An 18174-nucleotide genomic window follows, 5' to 3' on the forward strand; every position below is an offset into this window, starting at 1 on the left:
CGGGAAGATTCCACCCATGCTCCTAGAACACGTGCGTCAATCGTCCACCTTCGCATGAGCAACGTCCATGAACCCCATGGTGTGAAGGCCACCAAGCTCCTCGAACCCAAGGATACTGTGGCATCATGAGACAAAGGACCTCATTGAAAAAGCCTCCAATCCCTCAGTGGATAAAACAGCTCATGGCTTGGCAACCGCTTTGCGGTTCACAAAATAACCTTTCACGTTGGAGGGCGGTGCAACTCACGCAAGTTAAACCACGAATCGGGACGCAGCATCAAGTCAAGATCATCTTTATTGAGCAATTGGGACAAAGGAGCGGGATTAGGGATGCCCAGAGCGTCAGAATTAACGACCGGCTAAAGCGGCTCCAAAAGGGATATTTGGCCCCACGTGCGACCCGGAGAAGGAGCCTCCAACAGCCGCCGGCGTCAGAAAAGCTGCAATGGCGTTACTTGGGCTCCTCCGTGGCCGGCTCCAGCGTCTTGGGCTCCTCCGTGGCCGGCTCCAGCGTCTTGGGCTCCTCCGTGGCCGGCTCCAGCGTCTTGGGCTCCTCCGTGGCCGGCTCCAGCGTCTTGGGCTCCTCCGTGGCCGGCTCCAGCGTCTTGGGCTCCTCCGTGGCCGGCTCCAGCGTCTTGGGCTCCTCCGTGGCCGGCTCCAGCGTCTTGGGCTCCTCCGTGGCCGGCTCCAGCGTCTTGGGCTCCTCCGTGGCCGGCTCCAGCGTCTTGGGCTCCTCCGTGGCCGGCTCCAGCGTCTTGGGCTCCTCCGTGGCCGGCTCCAGCGTCTTGGGCTCCTCCGTGGCCGGCTCCAGCGTCTTGGGCTCCTCCGTGGCCGGCTCCAGCGTCTTGGGCTCCTCCGTGGCCGGCTCCAGCGTCTTGGGCTCCTCCGTGGCCGGCTCCAGCGTCTTGGGCTCCTCCGTGGCCGGCTCCAGCGTCTTGGGCTCCTCCGTGGCCGGCTCCAGCGTCTTGGGCTCCTCCGTGGCCGGCTCCAGCGTCTTGGGCTCCTCCGTGGCCGGCTCCAGCGTCTTGGGCTCCTCCGTGGCCGGCTCCAGCGTCTTGGGCTCCTCCGTGGCCGGCTCCAGCGTCTTGGGCTCCTCCGTGGCCGGCTCCAGCGTCTTGGGCTCCTCCGTGGCCGGCTCCAGCGTCTTGGGCTCCTCCGTGGCCGGCTCCTCCGTGGCCGGCTCCAGCGTCTTGGGCTCCTCCGTGGCCGGCTCCAGCGTCTTGGGCTCCTCCGTGGCCGGCTCCAGCGTCTTGGGCTCCTCCGTGGCCGGCTCCAGCGTCTTGGGCTCCTCCGTGGCCGGCGCCGCGGATGTCGCAGTTTCGTCTCCAGTTAGCAAGTCGGCCGCTTCGCTTTGAACGTGGTGCCGGACCTGGCATAGCGTCAGGGGACAGGACGCGGGTCATCAGGAGTCAAGACGCAGCTTCCCACAACACTGCCATTCCCTACTAATTTAGCTGCACTCACCCGTGGCATGTCAGATGCACATTTCGGCCAGTCCTGGCAGAGAGATTCGCTTACACTCATAACAAGATTGTAGTTTTTAACAGACCAAGGCGACCGGCAGATGCACCACAGAATTCCACCGAGCTTTCCGAATCGTTTGTTACACGATGCGTTACTCACAGCCAGGTTCAGTTTCGAGATCTCCCCGGACTGGGCCACCTGCCGCCACGCTCCTGGGTCACCACGAATCGTCGCGGCGTCCACGCAGCCCCTCGTGGTCCCTGGGATCGGGGTGGGAATTGGCGATGGTAAATCAAAGCCCATGGATTCGCGAACTAGTACGACCGCATTCGTTGTTGGTAGGAGAAATGGCACAAAAATGCACGCAAGTAGCCACTGTAGAACAATGGTAATGGAGTCGGCATCGGGGACGGTTGGTGGTGAACAGTAAAAGGGGAGGAAGTAAAATAACCAAAATGGGTCTCTAAAACCATCGTAGCTTCGAGCCCCCTTCGATCCAAATCGATCCCTGGGTGCCTGGCAGCAGCGCGAGTACTCACAGCCTCCCAGCGCCATCAGCACCGCGCCCACCAGCATGAGACTCGCCGATGACTGCATCTTTTCGTAGTGTTGCTAGCGATGAGGCTGGAAAAAGCGAATCTGTGTCCCTCACACCTCCTCGCCACATCTCTGCTTTATACCCAGCGAGGTGCGGGCTTTTGGGGGGGTGATGATTGGAGCCACGTGCCCAATAAACTCGCGGCCAATGAGCGCGAGGAGTGAATGGCGCATTGGGGCGCGCGACCATCCCGGTGCGTGCGTCGTGGTGCTTAATGGCGCGACCAACGAGTCGAGCGCCTCAATGAGTGGCGCGGCAGGCACTTGCTCAGGTGGGGCTCATTCACTCGGCAACGCTGATGGATCAGAAACCATCCCCACCTACACCACCCCCCTACCCATGCCCACCTCCACCAACCACCCATCTCCACCTCCGCCCCACCTCCCCCACCCCCTCCAGAGAGGAAGCGGCGAAGTGACTTCTCGATGGGAATCTCGCATTGGTGGGTGGGGGGGACGGCGTGTGTTGGTGTCGTCATAATCATCATCGGATATTGATCAATCCACTGCTGGTGGAACGTCTCCCAGCCTCGTCGCCTCTCACGATGCATGCAGCTCGCGCCTTACACGGGAGCTGATCTCATTGGACCCTCTGTTTGCTTCTATATCTCAACAGCGTTACGGAGATCGCGTGACGTGAGGGTTCTGCCTTTGTAGTGAGGGTTGTAAGTTGACGCTGAGGAGGGGGGAGGAAGCGCCTCGGCCCCCCATGTGGAGTGACGTCAGCCGCTTATTATTATGAATGGCGGGGTGTGTCCATTTGGAGGACGTTACCTTATAATAATTATTAATGAGGGGGCTGTTCGATGTGGAGTGACGTGACCTGCTCATGATTATTAGTGAGGGTGGGGTGCTCCATGTGGAGTGACGTCACCTGCTCATGATTATTAATGAGGAGGGGGTCCATGAGGAGGACGTAACCTGTTCATGATTATTAATGAGAGGGGCTGGTCGATGTGGAGTGACGTCATGCGCGTTAAGGACAGACATTCCTTGGTGATTTTACTAGGTATAGTTTTTTTTGGGATAGATCGCATAAATATGTCGTTAATCCCGCCACCACCAGACACAGACAACCAGTAAGGGTTGTCACGTAAACAGAACATGCAAATTCGTCACGAGTACAGCACACCGGTGTGTTGGAGAGCCAAGCCACAACAAAGGATTGAATTTCGCAGTCACCCCTAAACACATCCCAGTTGATGACATCATTGCCCAGGTTGACATAGCCCTCAAAGGTTTGGGATACATCATTACAGACGTGGCAAGATCGGAAATCGCTACAATCCTAAAAAACTCTAAGTCACCTATGATAAACATCAGTATTGATGAGCGCTTTGAGCTTTCTTAATAAAAAAAAGAGATGATATCGTCATCCTCTCAGCCGACAAGGGCAATGCCACAGTCATCATGGACAAAACCACATAAAATAACAAAATTCAGGCCCTACTTAATGATGGTAGTTATACTAAAATTAAAAGAGATCCCACGAACAGCCTCGCTACGAAAACCAACAACATCATCACCGATTCGACATTTTTAATCGAACCAACCAAGCGGGTTTCCTTAAAACCCTCTGATGCTCGACCACCCAGATTGTATGGCTTACCAAAGATCCATAAACAGGGTACACCCCTTCGTCCTATCATCTCCGCCATTGACTTACCCACCTACAAACTGGCCCGATTTCTGTCTGAGACCTTACAACCATTTACTGGTAAGACCACTTCAGCTGTACTTATCGTTAATTAAGGACATCTCACTATCTCCAGGTGGTTTGCTCGTAGGTAAAGTCACGTAAAATAAAAATAATGAAATGCATAAATAATAAAATAATACATGCAAATAAAAAAATTACCACGACGTTTCGACCACTTTTATTGCGATCGAAACGTCGTGTTTATTCTATTTATTCTACGTGACTTTACCAAAAGAACCAAAGTTCCTGTGCCTGACACCATTGCAGTCATTGAAGATTTGGTCAAACAAGTGTAGTACGAGCATAAATGGGGTTGTTGCTGGACTCTGGCCCAATCACACGGCCCAGGGTATTGGGGGGCGGAGCCTGGTCTGCAGGGCAGTATGGGAAGGCCGGATCTGACAATCCGGAAGGGGAGGAGTCAGGGTCAGGTGGGAAAGAAGATATAAGTGGAAGCCCGGAAGAGATCGTGGTCAGTTGTTGGAGTGAAGAAGCGGGACCACGTTGGGTGGCCGCCGCGCCATCAGCCACTTGGCTGAAGGGGCTTCGGCACACCGTCGGCCAGCGGTGTGCGGAGCGGGGAGGAGTGGAGCGACTGACGGGAGAGCGTGTGCGAGGCGCACGTGAGGAGGAGCTGACGGAAGAGCGTGCACGGCACGCGAGAGGAGCGTGCGCGGCACGCGATAGGAGACGCTGGTCGGAGCTAACGGAGGAGCATGCGTGGCACGCGAGAGGAGCATGCGCGGCACGTGATAGGAGACGCTGGTCCCTTGTCAGGACCAGCGGGGTGTGAGGAAGAGTGGAGGAGCTGAGGAGGAAGCGCGTGCGGGGCGCGCGCGAGACGACGCTGGTCCGTGGAGGAGAATAGCGGGGAACGGAGAAAGAACTTGAATTAAAGACCAACGGAGACCAGCAGTGCCTGACGGAGTCTTTTATTACACTGGAGTCAGAAGTGGACTTTTTCAAGGCAAAATAACTTCGAGGAAGATGGCCGAGAACTTGAAAAAGCGTAACCCACTTGTTACATCTTCTGACGACGAAGAGACAGCCACCGGCACACGTCCTCCAGCGACCACGTGGCAGGACGCCGCCATCTTGAACATCGCGGTGGAGAGGCGGCCGTGCACTGGCATTTCGGAGGCGCCACGTGGTGTGCATCCTGCTGCTAAGCAGCTGTTTTGTGGGAAGGAGCCGCAAGGAGAGGACGCCGACGCTGCTTCACCACCTTCAACGAGAGAGGCCGTAGCCACGGGGGAAGCCGCCGTTGCTGCTGCTGCCTGGGCGGGAGCAGCCCCGTCCTGGCTCGTGTGCGAGACACCAGAGCAGTCAAGGGAGGACGCCGCGCTCACCGTCCGAGTTCTTCGAGGCATCTCAAGTCACCACCCTGCCGTCCTCTGCTCGCTGCAGCCCCGAGCGAGTCGTGACGATATGCGCACGGCCCTAGCACACACCTCACCCATCTTGCGTGTGCCGGGGTGCGATTGGTTGTTATGGCTTGAGATTGCGGAGCGCAGTTCGGGCTGTGTGTGTGTGTTGAGGATGGACGCGCTGTCTGCTTGTGGTTGCTCTGTGTCAAATAGTGTTTATGCGTTGCGGCATGGGGATGTTATCTCGATGGCGAAGTTAATTTTTAATTCGGTTGCGTCGAGTCGCCATTAACATCCCGTGGGTTGCCGTGTGCGACGTGTTTATTTTTATGATTTTTTTTTGCTGCAAGGTACGACAGGGTTAACGGTGTGTTGTCTGCCTGCAGTTCTGCTTGCGATTGTGTATAATGTGGGACCTGTGTGGAACTTTGCTGCTTGTAATCGCGATATCCTGACTGCACGTACTGTATAGACTGTCTTTCTGTACGGATACGGAGTGCGGTGCATTGTTCTGACCATTGGGTTCGGGATTGTTATTAGTTGTGCGTACCTGTTCGGAAATTTGTCAATTCGTTGGGGGACCCTACATTTTGGTTGTATGGGTGTTCGTGCACACGAGATTGCATGTGCGTTCATAGGAAATTGCGAGTGTTGAGGGATGAGGGCGTTGTTGGTGGCTCTGCCGTCAAGGGTGATGGGGCCGTAAATTGCCGCCAAGTGGCGTCGCTCTTTCCGTTGATTGCGTGCGACCAGGGGTTGTATTGCGAGTTGGTGTGTATGAGCAATGTGTCTTGGTCAACTATGGGTTAAAAATTTCCCCGATACGACTGCTGTGAGCAGCGGCGATGCGTTGTATCGTTGGGGGTTGTTTAAACGTGACAGGGGATGTGTGTTGTGACCCCCAGCAAGGGGCAGCTGGGGTGCACGCACGAGAAAAACTGCCGAATTGGTCGCACGTTGGGCCGCCATTTTGGCTAGCGTGGGAAATCGCGGGGATGCGCTCGGCGCATGGGGCCGCCATTTTGAGCACGCGAGGGCGTGCGTACCGCTGCCATTTTGAGCGCAGGAAACCTCGGTCGGGGCGCTTCGCGTGTGCCGCCGCCATTATAAGGATACACGTCGAGCCGTGGGGATGCGGTTATGGATCTCATCCCTTGACTCTTGTGTGCGTGCATTGCGTGTTGTGCGCAATGCTGGCGTGTTGGCGCCCATCGGGGTAACAGCAGCATAGTGGCCCGTGTCTGACTAAGGGGGAGGAGTACGTGAGATGTCTGTGCTGGTCCTCAAGGGAGGACTGCTGATGGGCAAGAGCAGGAAAATTTTTGTTGTCACGTGTAAATAATATTTTTTTGCTAAAATGTAGATACTGGGGCATCCATCGCGTCGATTTTTGTGTATTTATTGGGTTTCTCTTCACGCCGGGCGGATTACGTTCATCTCCACTACCCTGGGGCCGGGTGGCTTTCGTGTACGACATGCGGATGTGCGTTCGTGGTGCTATGCCTCAGGGGGTTGGGTTCTCCTTCTCGTCACAGATCTTCGGTGCCTGCCACGCTGGGTGTCACCGGTTGTGCTAACCAGATGTGGACTTGAAGGGGGAGTGGAGCGCCTGTTCGTCACTCCTACTCTACCAGTTGTTCTCTGAAGTTAGACTTGAGCCAGGCGGATGGACCAGCAACACGGACACGCTCTAAGACACCGCATTCCTGATTTATGCGAGTCTGCCGTTCTTGCGTGTCGGTTACCGTTGTTGTGCATTGCCTTCCATTCCTTAATTCTTTCTTGCTTGTTGCACCGAGGACGGGCCGGTGTTCCGTACCGGATCCTAATCCCTTCCCTTTCGTTAATTGTGTTGTCATTGTACTCTCCGTTGTGTCTGGTGATTCCTGATTGTGATGCTGTCGCTCGCATTATTTTATCCTATTGCAGCCGGGACGGCTGGCTTTTTCATCAGGGGGGGGGGTCATGTATTGCGAGCGTAAATGGGGTTGTTTGCGGGCTCTGGCCCAATCACACGGCCCGGGGTATTGGGGGGTGGAGCCTGGTTTGCAGGGCAGTATGGGAAGGCCGGATCTGACGATCCGGAAGGGGAGGAGTCAGGGTCACGTGGGAAAGAAGATATAAGTGGGAGCCCGGAAGAGATCGGGGTCAGTTGTTGGAGTGAAGAAGCGGGACCACGTTGGGTGGCCGCCGCGCCATCAGCCACGTGGCTGATGGGGCTTCGGCACACTGTCGGCCAGTGGTGTGCGGAGCGGGGAGGAGTGGAGCGACTGACGGGAGAGCGCGTGCGGGCGCGTGCTAGGAGGAGCTGACGGAAGAGCGTGCGCGGCATGCGAGAGGAGCGTGCGCGGCACGCGAGAAGAGACACTGGTCGGAGCTAACGGAGGAGCGTGCGCGGCACGCGAGAGGAGACGCTGGTCCCTTGTCAGGACCAGCGGGGTGTGAGGAAGAGTGGAGGAGCTGAGGAGGAAGCGCGTGCGGGGCGCGCGCGAGACGACGCTGGTCCGCGGAGGAGACCAGTGGGGTACGGAGAAAGAACTTGAGACCAGCAGTGCCTGACGGAGTCTTTTATTACACAAGGACTGAATGCTGATGTACCATTCATGGTGGAACACTGCCTCACCACACTTACTTCACCTGGAATGGAACTTTCTCCAAACAAGTTGAAGGTACCCCAATGGGTTCTCCCTGATCTCCAGGTGTAGCTAATATTTTCATGGAAAACTATGAGCCAGATGCCATCCAGGCATCCACACCAGGCTCTCAAGATGAATGGATATTCAGACTACACAATCCGTAAAGCTATCACCCCAACCGTTGGGAAATAACCATCTGAGGACCCGTTCATAACCATCAAGTTGCCATACATAGTAGGGGTCACTAAAAATATTTCCAAAATCATGAGCAAACACAAGATGCAGGTTCGATTTAACACAGTACATAAAATTCGTGATCTGATCCCATCTGTGAAGGGTGTGATCCCATGCAATACCCCAGCATCTACAAACTAAGTTGTGTCTGTGGTAGGAGTTACATTGGGGAAACTAAGCGACATGTCTCGGACTGTGTTCGTGAACATAAGGCAGATCTGAAACACGGTCGGACCAATACCTCAGCTGTGGCTGATCATTGTTTTAATGCGGTCGGCTCACACAAAATTGATTTCACCTTGATAAAGGTACTTTGCAAGCCCACTGGCTATCAACAAAGATTTGTAAGCGAGGTTTTGTCGCTCAGCTCTGGGCCAATCAGACGGCCCGGCGTATTGGGAGTGGGGCCCAGTAATGTGGGCATATGGGAAGGTCCATCGACCACCTCCGGTCCAGAAGATCAGGGGCGGAGCGTAAGGGCGGAACCGGGGGGGGGGGGCGCTAAGTGAACGGCGTAATCTGGAAGGTTCGGAAAGGGCGTGGTGTAAGTTGGAGACAGGATGACGTGTGAGGGGCAGTTGGCGTAGTCACGGAGTGGGACCACATTGGGTCGTGGGAGGTCTTCTGCACCATCAGCCATGTGGCTGGAGACGACTCCAAGCAATCCGTCAGCCAACGGTGTGCGGGAGCAGGGAGGAGGGCGATTGATGGGAAGGGCGCGCGGGGCGCGCAAGAGGAACAGCCGGTCCACTATCGGGACCAGCAGAGTGTGAGCGGCATAACAAGGAATAAAAGAGGGACGGAGACCAAGCTGTGTGTTGTCAGCATCATTTATTACACATATATATAGACACAGACACAATTTCAACCGAGAATATGGGTACAAACTGATCAATCATTGAAAGAACGTTACCAACCAGTTTAAGTCGTAATTGGCTTTGATGTTCCCATCCCACCAATTTCCGATGTTAGTTGTTCTTTACGCCCATTTCAAACTTGCGCGTTCACATGTTTCAGACCAACACAGCCACTTCGCGCGCCAACTACCCCTCGGTTGCGTGCTTTACGATTTCTATTAACATGCTAATCTCTCATAAACATGCTAATTCTTAATTTAGGAGCTTTCGTGACTGCAGGAATTATTCTTTGGTTCTTTTCTGTTAAGTCACGTCTAAAAATAAAATAATAAATTAAAATAACATATTACGACGTTTCGATTGCAACACAAGCAATCATCATCAGGTATAAAAGAAATGGCAACAAAAATCTAACTAGAAAACTATAGACAGACATACAAGCAGACAGACATCACAACGGCACACAGAGAGAGGACACAAATCGGCACAAAGAGAGGGGTCGTTTCTGTGACGGTCCCTTAAATATAGAGAGGGGGGGCGGGGACGGAGAGAGGGAGGGGGCAGAGAGAATTAGCATATCAATGAGTGTACGGCAACGTACTGCTGTTGCAAGTAAGATGACAATGTGGAACGGGCACGCAAAATTGAAAACGGGCACGCAAAATTGAAAATTAGGAGACAGGCACACGAAAATTAAATAACCTAGCAAAATATCGAAATGTGATGTAATACAACACAGAGAGTCGGTTAACACACAATTAACGCATAGCCTGGTTGATTACGTGTTTCAAAATTTGCTAAGTTAGAATTTTAAGTGTGAAAATTCCAAAGAGAGGACACAGGTAGAGAGAACAAATAGCCAGAAAGAAAAAGGATAAGCTTAAAACTTCCCCGTAGAAGTGGTTCAATCTTAATTTAGGAGCTTTCGTGACTGCAGGAATTATTCTTTGGTTCTTTTCGGTTAAGTCACGTCTAAAAATAAAATAATAAATTAAAATAACATATTACGACGTTTCGATTGCAACACAAGCAATCATCATCAGGTATAAAAGAAATAGCAACAAAAATCTAACTAGAAAACTATAGACAGACATACAAGCAGACAGACATCACAACGGCACACAGAGAGAGGACACAAATCGGCACAAAGAGAGGGGTCGTTTCTGTGACGGTCCCTTAAATATAGAGAGGGGGGGGGGGGCGGGGACGGAGAGAGGGAGGGGGCAGAGAGAATTAGCATATCAATGAGTGTACGGCAACGTACTGCTGTTGCAAGTAAGATGACAATGTGGAACGGGCACGCAAAATTGAAAACGGGCACGCAAAATAGAAAATTAGGAGACAGGCACACGAAAATTAAATAACCTAGCAAAATATCGAAATGTGATGTAATACAACACAGAGAGTCGGTTAACACACAATTAACGCATAGCCTGGTTGATTACGTGTTTCAAAATTTGCTAAGTTAGAATTTTAAGTGTGAAAATTCCAAAGAGAGGACACAGGTAGAGAGAACAAATAGCCAGAAAGAAAAAGGATAAGCTTAAAACTTCCCCGTAGAAGTGGTTCAATCTTAATTTTGGAGCTTTCGTGACTGCAGGAATTATTCTTTGGTTCTTTTCGGTTAAGTCACGTCTAAAAATAAAATAATAAATTAAAATAACATATTACGACGTTTCGATTGCAACACAAGCAATCATCATCAGGTATAAAAGAAATAGCAACAAAAATCTAACTAGAAAACTATAGACAGACATACAAGCAGACAGACATCACAACGGCACACAGAGAGAGGACACAAATCGGCACAAAGAGAGGGGTCGTTTCTGTGACGGTCCCTTAAATATAGAGAGGGGGGGGGCGGGGACGGAGAGAGGGAGGGGGCAGAGAGAATTAGCATATCAATGAGTGTACGGCAACGTACTGCTGTTGCAAGTAAGATGACAATGTGGAACGGGCACGCAAAATTAAAAACGGGCACGCAAAATTGAGAATTAGGAGACAGGCACACGAAAATTAAATAACCTAGCAAAATATCGAAATGTGATGTAATACAACACAGAGAGTCGGTTAACACACAATTAACGCATAGCCTGGCTGATTACGTGTTTCAACATGCTAATTGTCACATGGCAGCCACCGTCAGGTTGGCTGCCTTAACATTAACATTGGTTGCTGACATTTGGGCTATGCCCATTTCAAACCGTTATACTGTCAATAGTTTGCCTTTCGAAGACGACCGCTTGTGTTGCATATGCTGACGGTCGCCGAATGGTGGGATAGACTTCGTCGATTCAGCCTCTAAGCCAATCGGGTGACAGGGAGTATCTGGGCTAGAGTTCAAGGGCAGAGCCGGAGGGTGCTAGTGGGGTACCATCTAGAAGATTCGTAAGGGGGCGTGGCTAGTAGTGGGGCTTGGTGACGCAGGAGGGGGTGATAAGGGGAAGCTGGAAGGGACTCTGGGTCAGTGTGGGAAGTCTGGAAGTGGGACCACGTCTCGCGCCTCCGGGACGCCATCGGCCACGTGGCGGTCCGGAGACGGTCTCCCTGCGCGCCGTCTGCCAGCGGTGCGTGGGAGCGGGAGCGGGAGAGTGAGCGAGTGCGGAGGATACCAACTCACGCCGCGCAACGCGTAGCGATGGAGATAGTGTGGAATAACGCGGAGCTGTCTAGCGGCGATAAATAAATAAATAAGCAAATAAATAAATAAATACGACAGTCTATTGTCGTCGAAGTTTTTATTACACCTATCTACGTGACTTTACCGAAAGTGTTCTGCCTCACGGCAGGTGTCTTGCCTCACGGCAGATGTGGGGCGTATGTACACAGGAATTTCCTGTTTTTGATGCTAAGTTTGGTCACGTGACCAGGAAGTTGCGATTTAAGATTCCCGCTCAACCACGCGGGCGTCGGCCATTACACACATAATTCAAGATGGCGGCACACATCGCGTCCCAGTGAAGCCAGCCGCAATTGTCCATTGTGGGACTTTAAGAAGCATTGTCTGTAAGTTCGTTTATGTTCTTATAATATTGGCAATGCTGTTATGTTAGAATGACCGGTATAGTGATGTAAATGCCTTTATAATGCTGTTAAAATGTTACGATAACTACGAGGCCTAGTTAACGAAGCCTGCAACTTTCCTTATTGTGAATGTTACTTGTAATTTCATAAGTCGAGTCAAACTTGTACCCAAGAAACTTTATTGCGATCTGGAGAGCAAGGATGACAAAATGTCTCATTCATAGTGCAGGGGCTGCTCGATGTGGAGTGACGTCACGAGCGTTCAGACATTCCTGGGTGATTATAGTAGGTAGAATAGGTTTTTGAGTTAGATCGCGTAGATGTTGTTAAGCCCGCAACCACCCAACAGACTAGTATGGGTTGTCACGTAAACAGAACATGCCAATTCGTTACTAGTACAGCACACCGGTGTGTTGGAGAGCCAAGCCGCAACATTTACAATCAAAGTACGACGTTTCGCCAGTAATTAGCAATAGCTTCATCAGGCGATAGCCCGATTTGTGGAGAAGTCCACCTGTTTCGGTCCTGAACGGCATAGACGTGGTGACCACTTGGCTATCCATCACACCGGTGTGCTGTACTAGTGACGAAATCGCAGGTTGTATTTAGACAACCCTTAAAAGTTGGCCGTATCGGGTTTAACGACAGGTCTATATTTACGAGATCCAAACGAAAACCTCTTATAGTCGGCTTCCGTACCGCAGCGTGAAAAACCTCGACACGACCGCTACTCAGCACGATGGCACGCACTCCCTGCGCGAGGCAGACTCATTACATCTCGCAGAGGATCGCGCCTTTAAAGCATTTTTTTACGTGGCAAGTGCGAGTTTTTGCGTTGAGTCAATACCAATTTGTTTAACATTTCAACGAAGCTGGTTAGTAAGTAGAGGATCGCCTGTAGAGTGGGCCTCTATACATTGCTAGGAGTCATGAATAGCTCCAGGTGTCTATACGGGGGGTAAGTTTGCGACGAATTTCAGTCGGCTCTTGCTGGGGTTCATTAGTCACGTTGCGCAATGGACGTCCCCCACACGTGGAGGCTCTGCACCGACTGATGCAGCCAGCAGTGCTCGCGCTCAGGCCGTTACACGCGCAGTGTCTGGTCAAGAGCCACAGCGGTATCGCCAATTGCCTCCCCCCACAAGTCAAACGGGAAGATTCCACCCATGCTCCTAGAGCACGTGCGTCAATCGTCCACCTTCGCATGAGCAACGTCCATGAACCCCATGGTGTGAAGGCCACCAAGCTCCTCGAACCCAAGGATACTGTGGCATCATGAGACAAAGGACCTCATTGAAAAAGCCTCCAATCCCTCAGTGGATAAAACAGCTCATGGCTTGGCAACCGCTTTGCGGTTCACAAAATAACCTTTCACGTTGGAGGGCGGTGCAACTCACGCAAGTTAAACCACGAATCGGGACGCAGCATCAAGTCAAGATCATCTTTATTGAGCAATTGGGACAAAGGAGCGGGATTAGGGATGCCCAGAGCGTCAGAATTAACGACCGGCTAAAGCGGCTCCAAAAGGGATATTTGGCCCCACGTGCGACCCGGAGGAGGAGCCTCCAACAGCCTCCGGCGTCAGAAAAGCTGCAATGGCGTTACTTGGGCTCCTCCGTGGCCGGCTCCAGCGTCTTGGGCTCCTCCGTGGCCGGCTCCAGCGTCTTGGGCTCCTCCGTGGCCGGCTCCAGCGTCTTGGGCTCCTCCGTGGCCGGCTCCAGCGTCTTGGGCTCCTCCGTGGCCGGCTCCAGCGTCTTGGGCTCCTCCGTGGCCGGCTCCAGCGTCTTGGGCTCCTCCGTGGCCGGCTCCAGCGTCTTGGGCTCCTCCGTGGCCGGCTCCAGCGTCTTGGGCTCCTCCGTGGCCGGCTCCAGCGTCTTGGGCTCCTCCGTGGCCGGCTCCAGCGTCTTGGGCTCCTCCGTGGCCGGCTCCAGCGTCTTGGGCTCCTCCGTGGCCGGCTCCAGCGTCTTGGGCTCCTCCGTGGCCGGCTCCAGCGTCTTGGGCTCCTCCGTGGCCGGCTCCAGCGTCTTGGGCTCCTCCGTGGCCGGCTCCAGCGTCTTGGGCTCCTCCGTGGCCGGCTCCAGCGTCTTGGGCTCCTCCGTGGCCGGCTCCAGCGTCTTGGGCTCCTCCGTGGCCGGCTCCAGCGTCTTGGGCTCCTCCGTGGCCGGCTCCAGCGTCTTGGGCTCCTCCGTGGCCGGCTCCAGCGTCTTGGGCTCCTCCGTGGCCGGCTCCAGCGTCTTGGGCTCCTCCGTGGCCGGCTCCAGCGTCTTGGGCTCCTCCGTGGCCGGCTCCAGCGTCTTGGGCTCCTCCGTGGCCGGCTCCAGCGTCTTGGGCTCCTCCGTGGCCGGCTCCAGCGTCTTGGGCTCCTCCGTGGCCGGCTCCAGCGTCTTGGGCTCCTCCGTGGCCGGCTCCAGCGTCTTGGGCTCCTCCGTGGCCGGCTCCAGCGTCTTGGGCTCCTCCGTGGTTGGCGCCGCGGATGTCGCAGTTTCGTCTCCAGTTAGCAAGTCGGCCGCTTCGCTTTGAACGTGGTGCCGGACCTGGCATAGCGTCAGGGGACAGGACGCGGGTCATCAGGAGTCAAGACGCAGCTTCCCACAACACTGCCATTCCCTACTAATTTAGCTGCACTCACCCGTGGCATGTCAGATGCACATTTCGGCCAGTCCTGGCAGAGAGATTCGCTTACACTCATAACAAGATTGTAGTTTTTAACAGACCAAGGCGACCGGCAGATGCACCACAGAATTCCACCGAACTTTCCGAATCGTTTGTCACACGATGCGTTACTCACAGCCAGGTTCAGTTCAGAGATCTCCCCGGACTGGGCCGCCTGCCGCCACGCTCCTGGGTCACCACGAATCGTCGCGGCGTCCACGCAGCCCCTCGTGGTCCCTGGGATCGGGGTGGGAATGGGCGATGGTAAATCAAAGCCCATGGATTCGCGAACTAGTACGATCGCATTCGTTGTTGGTAGGAGAAATGGCACAAAAATGCACGCAAGTAGCCACTGTAGAACAATGGTAATGGAGTCGGCATCGGGGACGGTTGGTGGTGAACAATAAAAGGGGAGGAAGTAAAATAACCAAATTGGGTCTCTAAAACCATCGTAGCTTCGAGCCCCCTTCGATCCAAATCGATCCCTGGGTGCCTGGCAGCAGCGCGAGTACTCACAGCCTCCCAGCGCCATCAGCACCGCGCCCACCAGCATGAGACTCGCCGATGACTGCATCTTTTCGTAGTGTTGCTAGCGATGAGGCTGGAAAAAGCGAATCTGTGTCCCTCACACCTCCTCGCCACATCTCTGCTTTATACCCAGCGAGGTGCGGGCTTTTGGGGGGGTGATGATTGGAGCCACGTGCCCAATAAACTCGCGGCCAATGAGCGCGAGGAGTGAATGGCGCATTGGGGCGCGCGACCATCCCGGTGCGTGCGTCGTGGTGCTTAATGGCGCGACCAACGAGTCGAGCGCCTCAATGAGTGGCGCGGCAGGCACTTGCTCAGGTGGGGCTCATTCACTCGGCAACGCTGATGGATCAGAAACCATCCCCACCTACACCACCCCCCTACCCATGCCCACCTCCACCAACCACCCATCTCCACCTCCGCCCCACCTCCCCCACCCCCTCCAGAGAGGAAGCGGCGAAGTGACTTCTCGATGGGAATCTCGCATTGGTGGGTGGGGGGGACGGCGTGTGTTGGTGTCGTCATAATCATCATCGGATATTGATCAATCCACTGCTGGTGGAACGTCTCCCAGCCTCGTCGCCTCTCACGATGCATGCAGCTCGCGCCTTACACGGGAGCTGATCTCATTGGACCCTCTGTTTGCTTCTATATCTCAACAGCGTTACGGAGATCGCGTGACGTGAGGGTTCTGCCTTTGTAGTGAGGGTTGTAAGTTGACGCTGAGGAGGGGGGAGGAAGCGCCTCGGCCCCCCATGTGGAGTGACGTCAGCCGCTTATTATTATGAATGGCGGGGGGTGTCCATTTGGAGGACGTTACCTTATAATAATTATTAATGAGGGGGCTGTTCGATGTGGAGTGACGTGACCTGCTCATGATTATTAGTGAGGGTGGGGTGCTCCATGTGGAGTGACGTCACCTGCTCATGATTATTAATGAGGAGGGGGTCCATGAGGAGGACGTAACCTGTTCATGATTATTAATGAGAGGGGCTGGTCGATGTGGAGTGACGTCATGCGCGTTAAGGACAGACATTCCTTGGTGATTTTACTAGGTATAGTTTTTTTTGGGATAGATCGCATAAATATGTCGTTAATCCCGCCACCACCAGACACAGACAACCAGTAAGGGTTGTCACGTAAACAGAACATGCAAATTCGTCACGAGTACAGCACACCGGTGTGTTGGAGAGCCAAGCCACAACAAAGGATTGAATTTCGCAGTCACCCCTAAACACATCCCAGTTGATGACATCATTGCCCAGGTTGACATAGCCCTCAAAGGTTTGGGATACATCATTACAGACGTGGCAAGATCGGAAATCGCTACAATCCTAAAAAACTCTAAGTCACCTATGATAAACATCAGTATTGATGAGCGCTTTGAGCTTTCTTAATAAAAAAAAGAGATGATATCGTCATCCTCTCAGCCGACAAGGGCAATGCCACAGTCATCATGGACAAAACCACATAAAATAACAAAATTCAGGCCCTACTTAATGATGGTAGTTATACTAAAATTAAAAGAGATCCCACGAACAGCCTCGCTACGAAAACCAACAACATCATCACCGATTCGACATTTTTAATCGAACCAACCAAGCGGGTTTCCTTAAAACCCTCTGATGCTCGACCACCCAGATTGTATGGCTTACCAAAGATCCATAAACAGGGTACACCCCTTCGTCCTATCATCTCCGCCATTGACTTACCCACCTACAAACTGGCCCGATTTCTGTCTGAGACCTTACAACCATTTACTGGTAAGACCACTTCAGCTGTACTTATCGTTAATTAAGGACATCTCACTATCTCCAGGTGGTTTGCTCGTAGGTAAAGTCACGTAAAATAAAAATAATGAAATGCATAAATAATAAAATAATACATGCAAATAAAAAAATTACCACGACGTTTCGACCACTTTTATTGCGATCGAAACGTCGTGTTTATTCTATTTATTCTACGTGACTTTACCAAAAGAACCAAAGTTCCTGTGCCTGACACCATTGCAGTCATTGAAGATTTGGTCAAACAAGTGTAGTACGAGCATAAATGGGGTTGTTGCTGGACTCTGGCCCAATCACACGGCCCAGGGTATTGGGGGGCGGAGCCTGGTCTGCAGGGCAGTATGGGAAGGCCGGATCTGACAATCCGGAAGGGGAGGAGTCAGGGTCAGGTGGGAAAGAAGATATAAGTGGAAGCCCGGAAGAGATCGTGGTCAGTTGTTGGAGTGAAGAAGCGGGACCACGTTGGGTGGCCGCCGCGCCATCAGCCACTTGGCTGAAGGGGCTTCGGCACACCGTCGGCCAGCGGTGTGCGGAGCGGGGAGGAGTGGAGCGACTGACGGGAGAGCGTGTGCGAGGCGCACGTGAGGAGGAGCTGACGGAAGAGCGTGCACGGCACGCGAGAGGAGCGTGCGCGGCACGCGATAGGAGACGCTGGTCGGAGCTAACGGAGGAGCATGCGTGGCACGCGAGAGGAGCATGCGCGGCACGTGATAGGAGACGCTGGTCCCTTGTCAGGACCAGCGGGGTGTGAGGAAGAGTGGAGGAGCTGAGGAGGAAGCGCGTGCGGGGCGCGCGCGAGACGACGCTGGTCCGTGGAGGAGAATAGCGGGGAACGGAGAAAGAACTTGAATTAAAGACCAACGGAGACCAGCAGTGCCTGACGGAGTCTTTTATTACACTGGAGTCAGAAGTGGACTTTTTCAAGGCAAAATAACTTCGAGGAAGATGGCCGAGAACTTGAAAAAGCGTAACCCACTTGTTACATCTTCTGACGACGAAGAGACAGCCACCGGCACACGTCCTCCAGCGACCACGTGGCAGGACGCCGCCATCTTGAACATCGCGGTGGAGAGGCGGCCGTGCGCTGGCATTTCGGAGGCGCCACGTGGTGTGCATCCTGCTGCTAAGCAGCTGTTTTGTGGGAAGGAGCCGCAAGGAGAGGACGCCGACGCTGCTTCACCACCTTCAACGAGAGAGGCCGTAGCCACGGGGGAAGCCGCCGTTGCTGCTGCTGCCTGGGCGGGAGCAGCCCCGTCCTGGCTCGTGTGCGAGACACCAGAGCAGTCAAGGGAGGACGCCGCGCTCACCGTCCGAGTTCTTCGAGGCATC

At 53.6% G+C, this 18174-nt stretch overlaps 2 protein-coding genes across 2 annotated transcripts; both read right to left on the minus strand.

The window, feature by feature from the left end:
• Positions 1-277: 277 nt before the first annotated feature.
• On the minus strand, positions 278-2162 carry LOC144727312 (uncharacterized). Its single transcript, XM_078606050.1, has 3 exons — positions 2004-2162; positions 1624-1724; positions 278-1369 (listed from the first exon to the last, which is right to left on the minus strand). The coding sequence occupies exons 1-3, from the start codon at positions 2059-2061 to the stop codon at positions 452-454; spliced, it is 1077 nt and encodes a 358-aa protein (XP_078462176.1). The 5' UTR covers positions 2062-2162; the 3' UTR covers positions 278-451.
• An 11143-nt stretch (positions 2163-13305) lies between these two features.
• Positions 13306-15205, minus strand: LOC144727313 (uncharacterized). The gene is made up of 3 exons (XM_078606051.1): positions 15047-15205; positions 14667-14767; positions 13306-14412 (listed from the first exon to the last, which is right to left on the minus strand). Exons 1-3 carry the CDS (start codon positions 15102-15104, stop codon positions 13480-13482), a joined length of 1092 nt encoding a protein of 363 aa, XP_078462177.1. The 5' UTR covers positions 15105-15205; the 3' UTR covers positions 13306-13479.
• Positions 15206-18174: the final 2969 nt, after the last annotated feature.

This window comes from Lampetra planeri, chromosome 25 (genome assembly GCF_965212315.1).
Source record: "Lampetra planeri chromosome 25, kcLamPlan1.2.h2, whole genome shotgun sequence".
Classification (NCBI taxonomy): Eukaryota; Metazoa; Chordata; class Hyperoartia; order Petromyzontiformes; family Petromyzontidae; genus Lampetra; species Lampetra planeri.

What these genes read in the sequence shown, in the direction of transcription:
- LOC144727313 (XM_078606051.1), bottom strand. Translation starts at nt 15,104, where the DNA reads ATGCAGTCATCGGCGAGTCTCATGCTGGTGGGCGCGGTGCTGATGGCG. An exon ending in GCTGATGGCGCTGGGAGGCT is followed by an intron (nt 14,768 to 15,046) that starts GTGAGTACTCGC and finishes CCCCGATCCCAG; the next exon opens with GGACCACGAGGGGCTGCGTG. An exon ending in TCTCTGAACTGAACCTGGCT is followed by an intron (nt 14,413 to 14,666) that starts GTGAGTAACGCA and finishes ACGCTATGCCAG; the next exon opens with GTCCGGCACCACGTTCAAAG.
- LOC144727312 (XM_078606050.1), bottom strand. Translation starts at nt 2,061, where the DNA reads ATGCAGTCATCGGCGAGTCTCATGCTGGTGGGCGCGGTGCTGATGGCG. An exon ending in GCTGATGGCGCTGGGAGGCT is followed by an intron (nt 1,725 to 2,003) that starts GTGAGTACTCGC and finishes CCCCGATCCCAG; the next exon opens with GGACCACGAGGGGCTGCGTG. An exon ending in TCTCGAAACTGAACCTGGCT is followed by an intron (nt 1,370 to 1,623) that starts GTGAGTAACGCA and finishes ACGCTATGCCAG; the next exon opens with GTCCGGCACCACGTTCAAAG.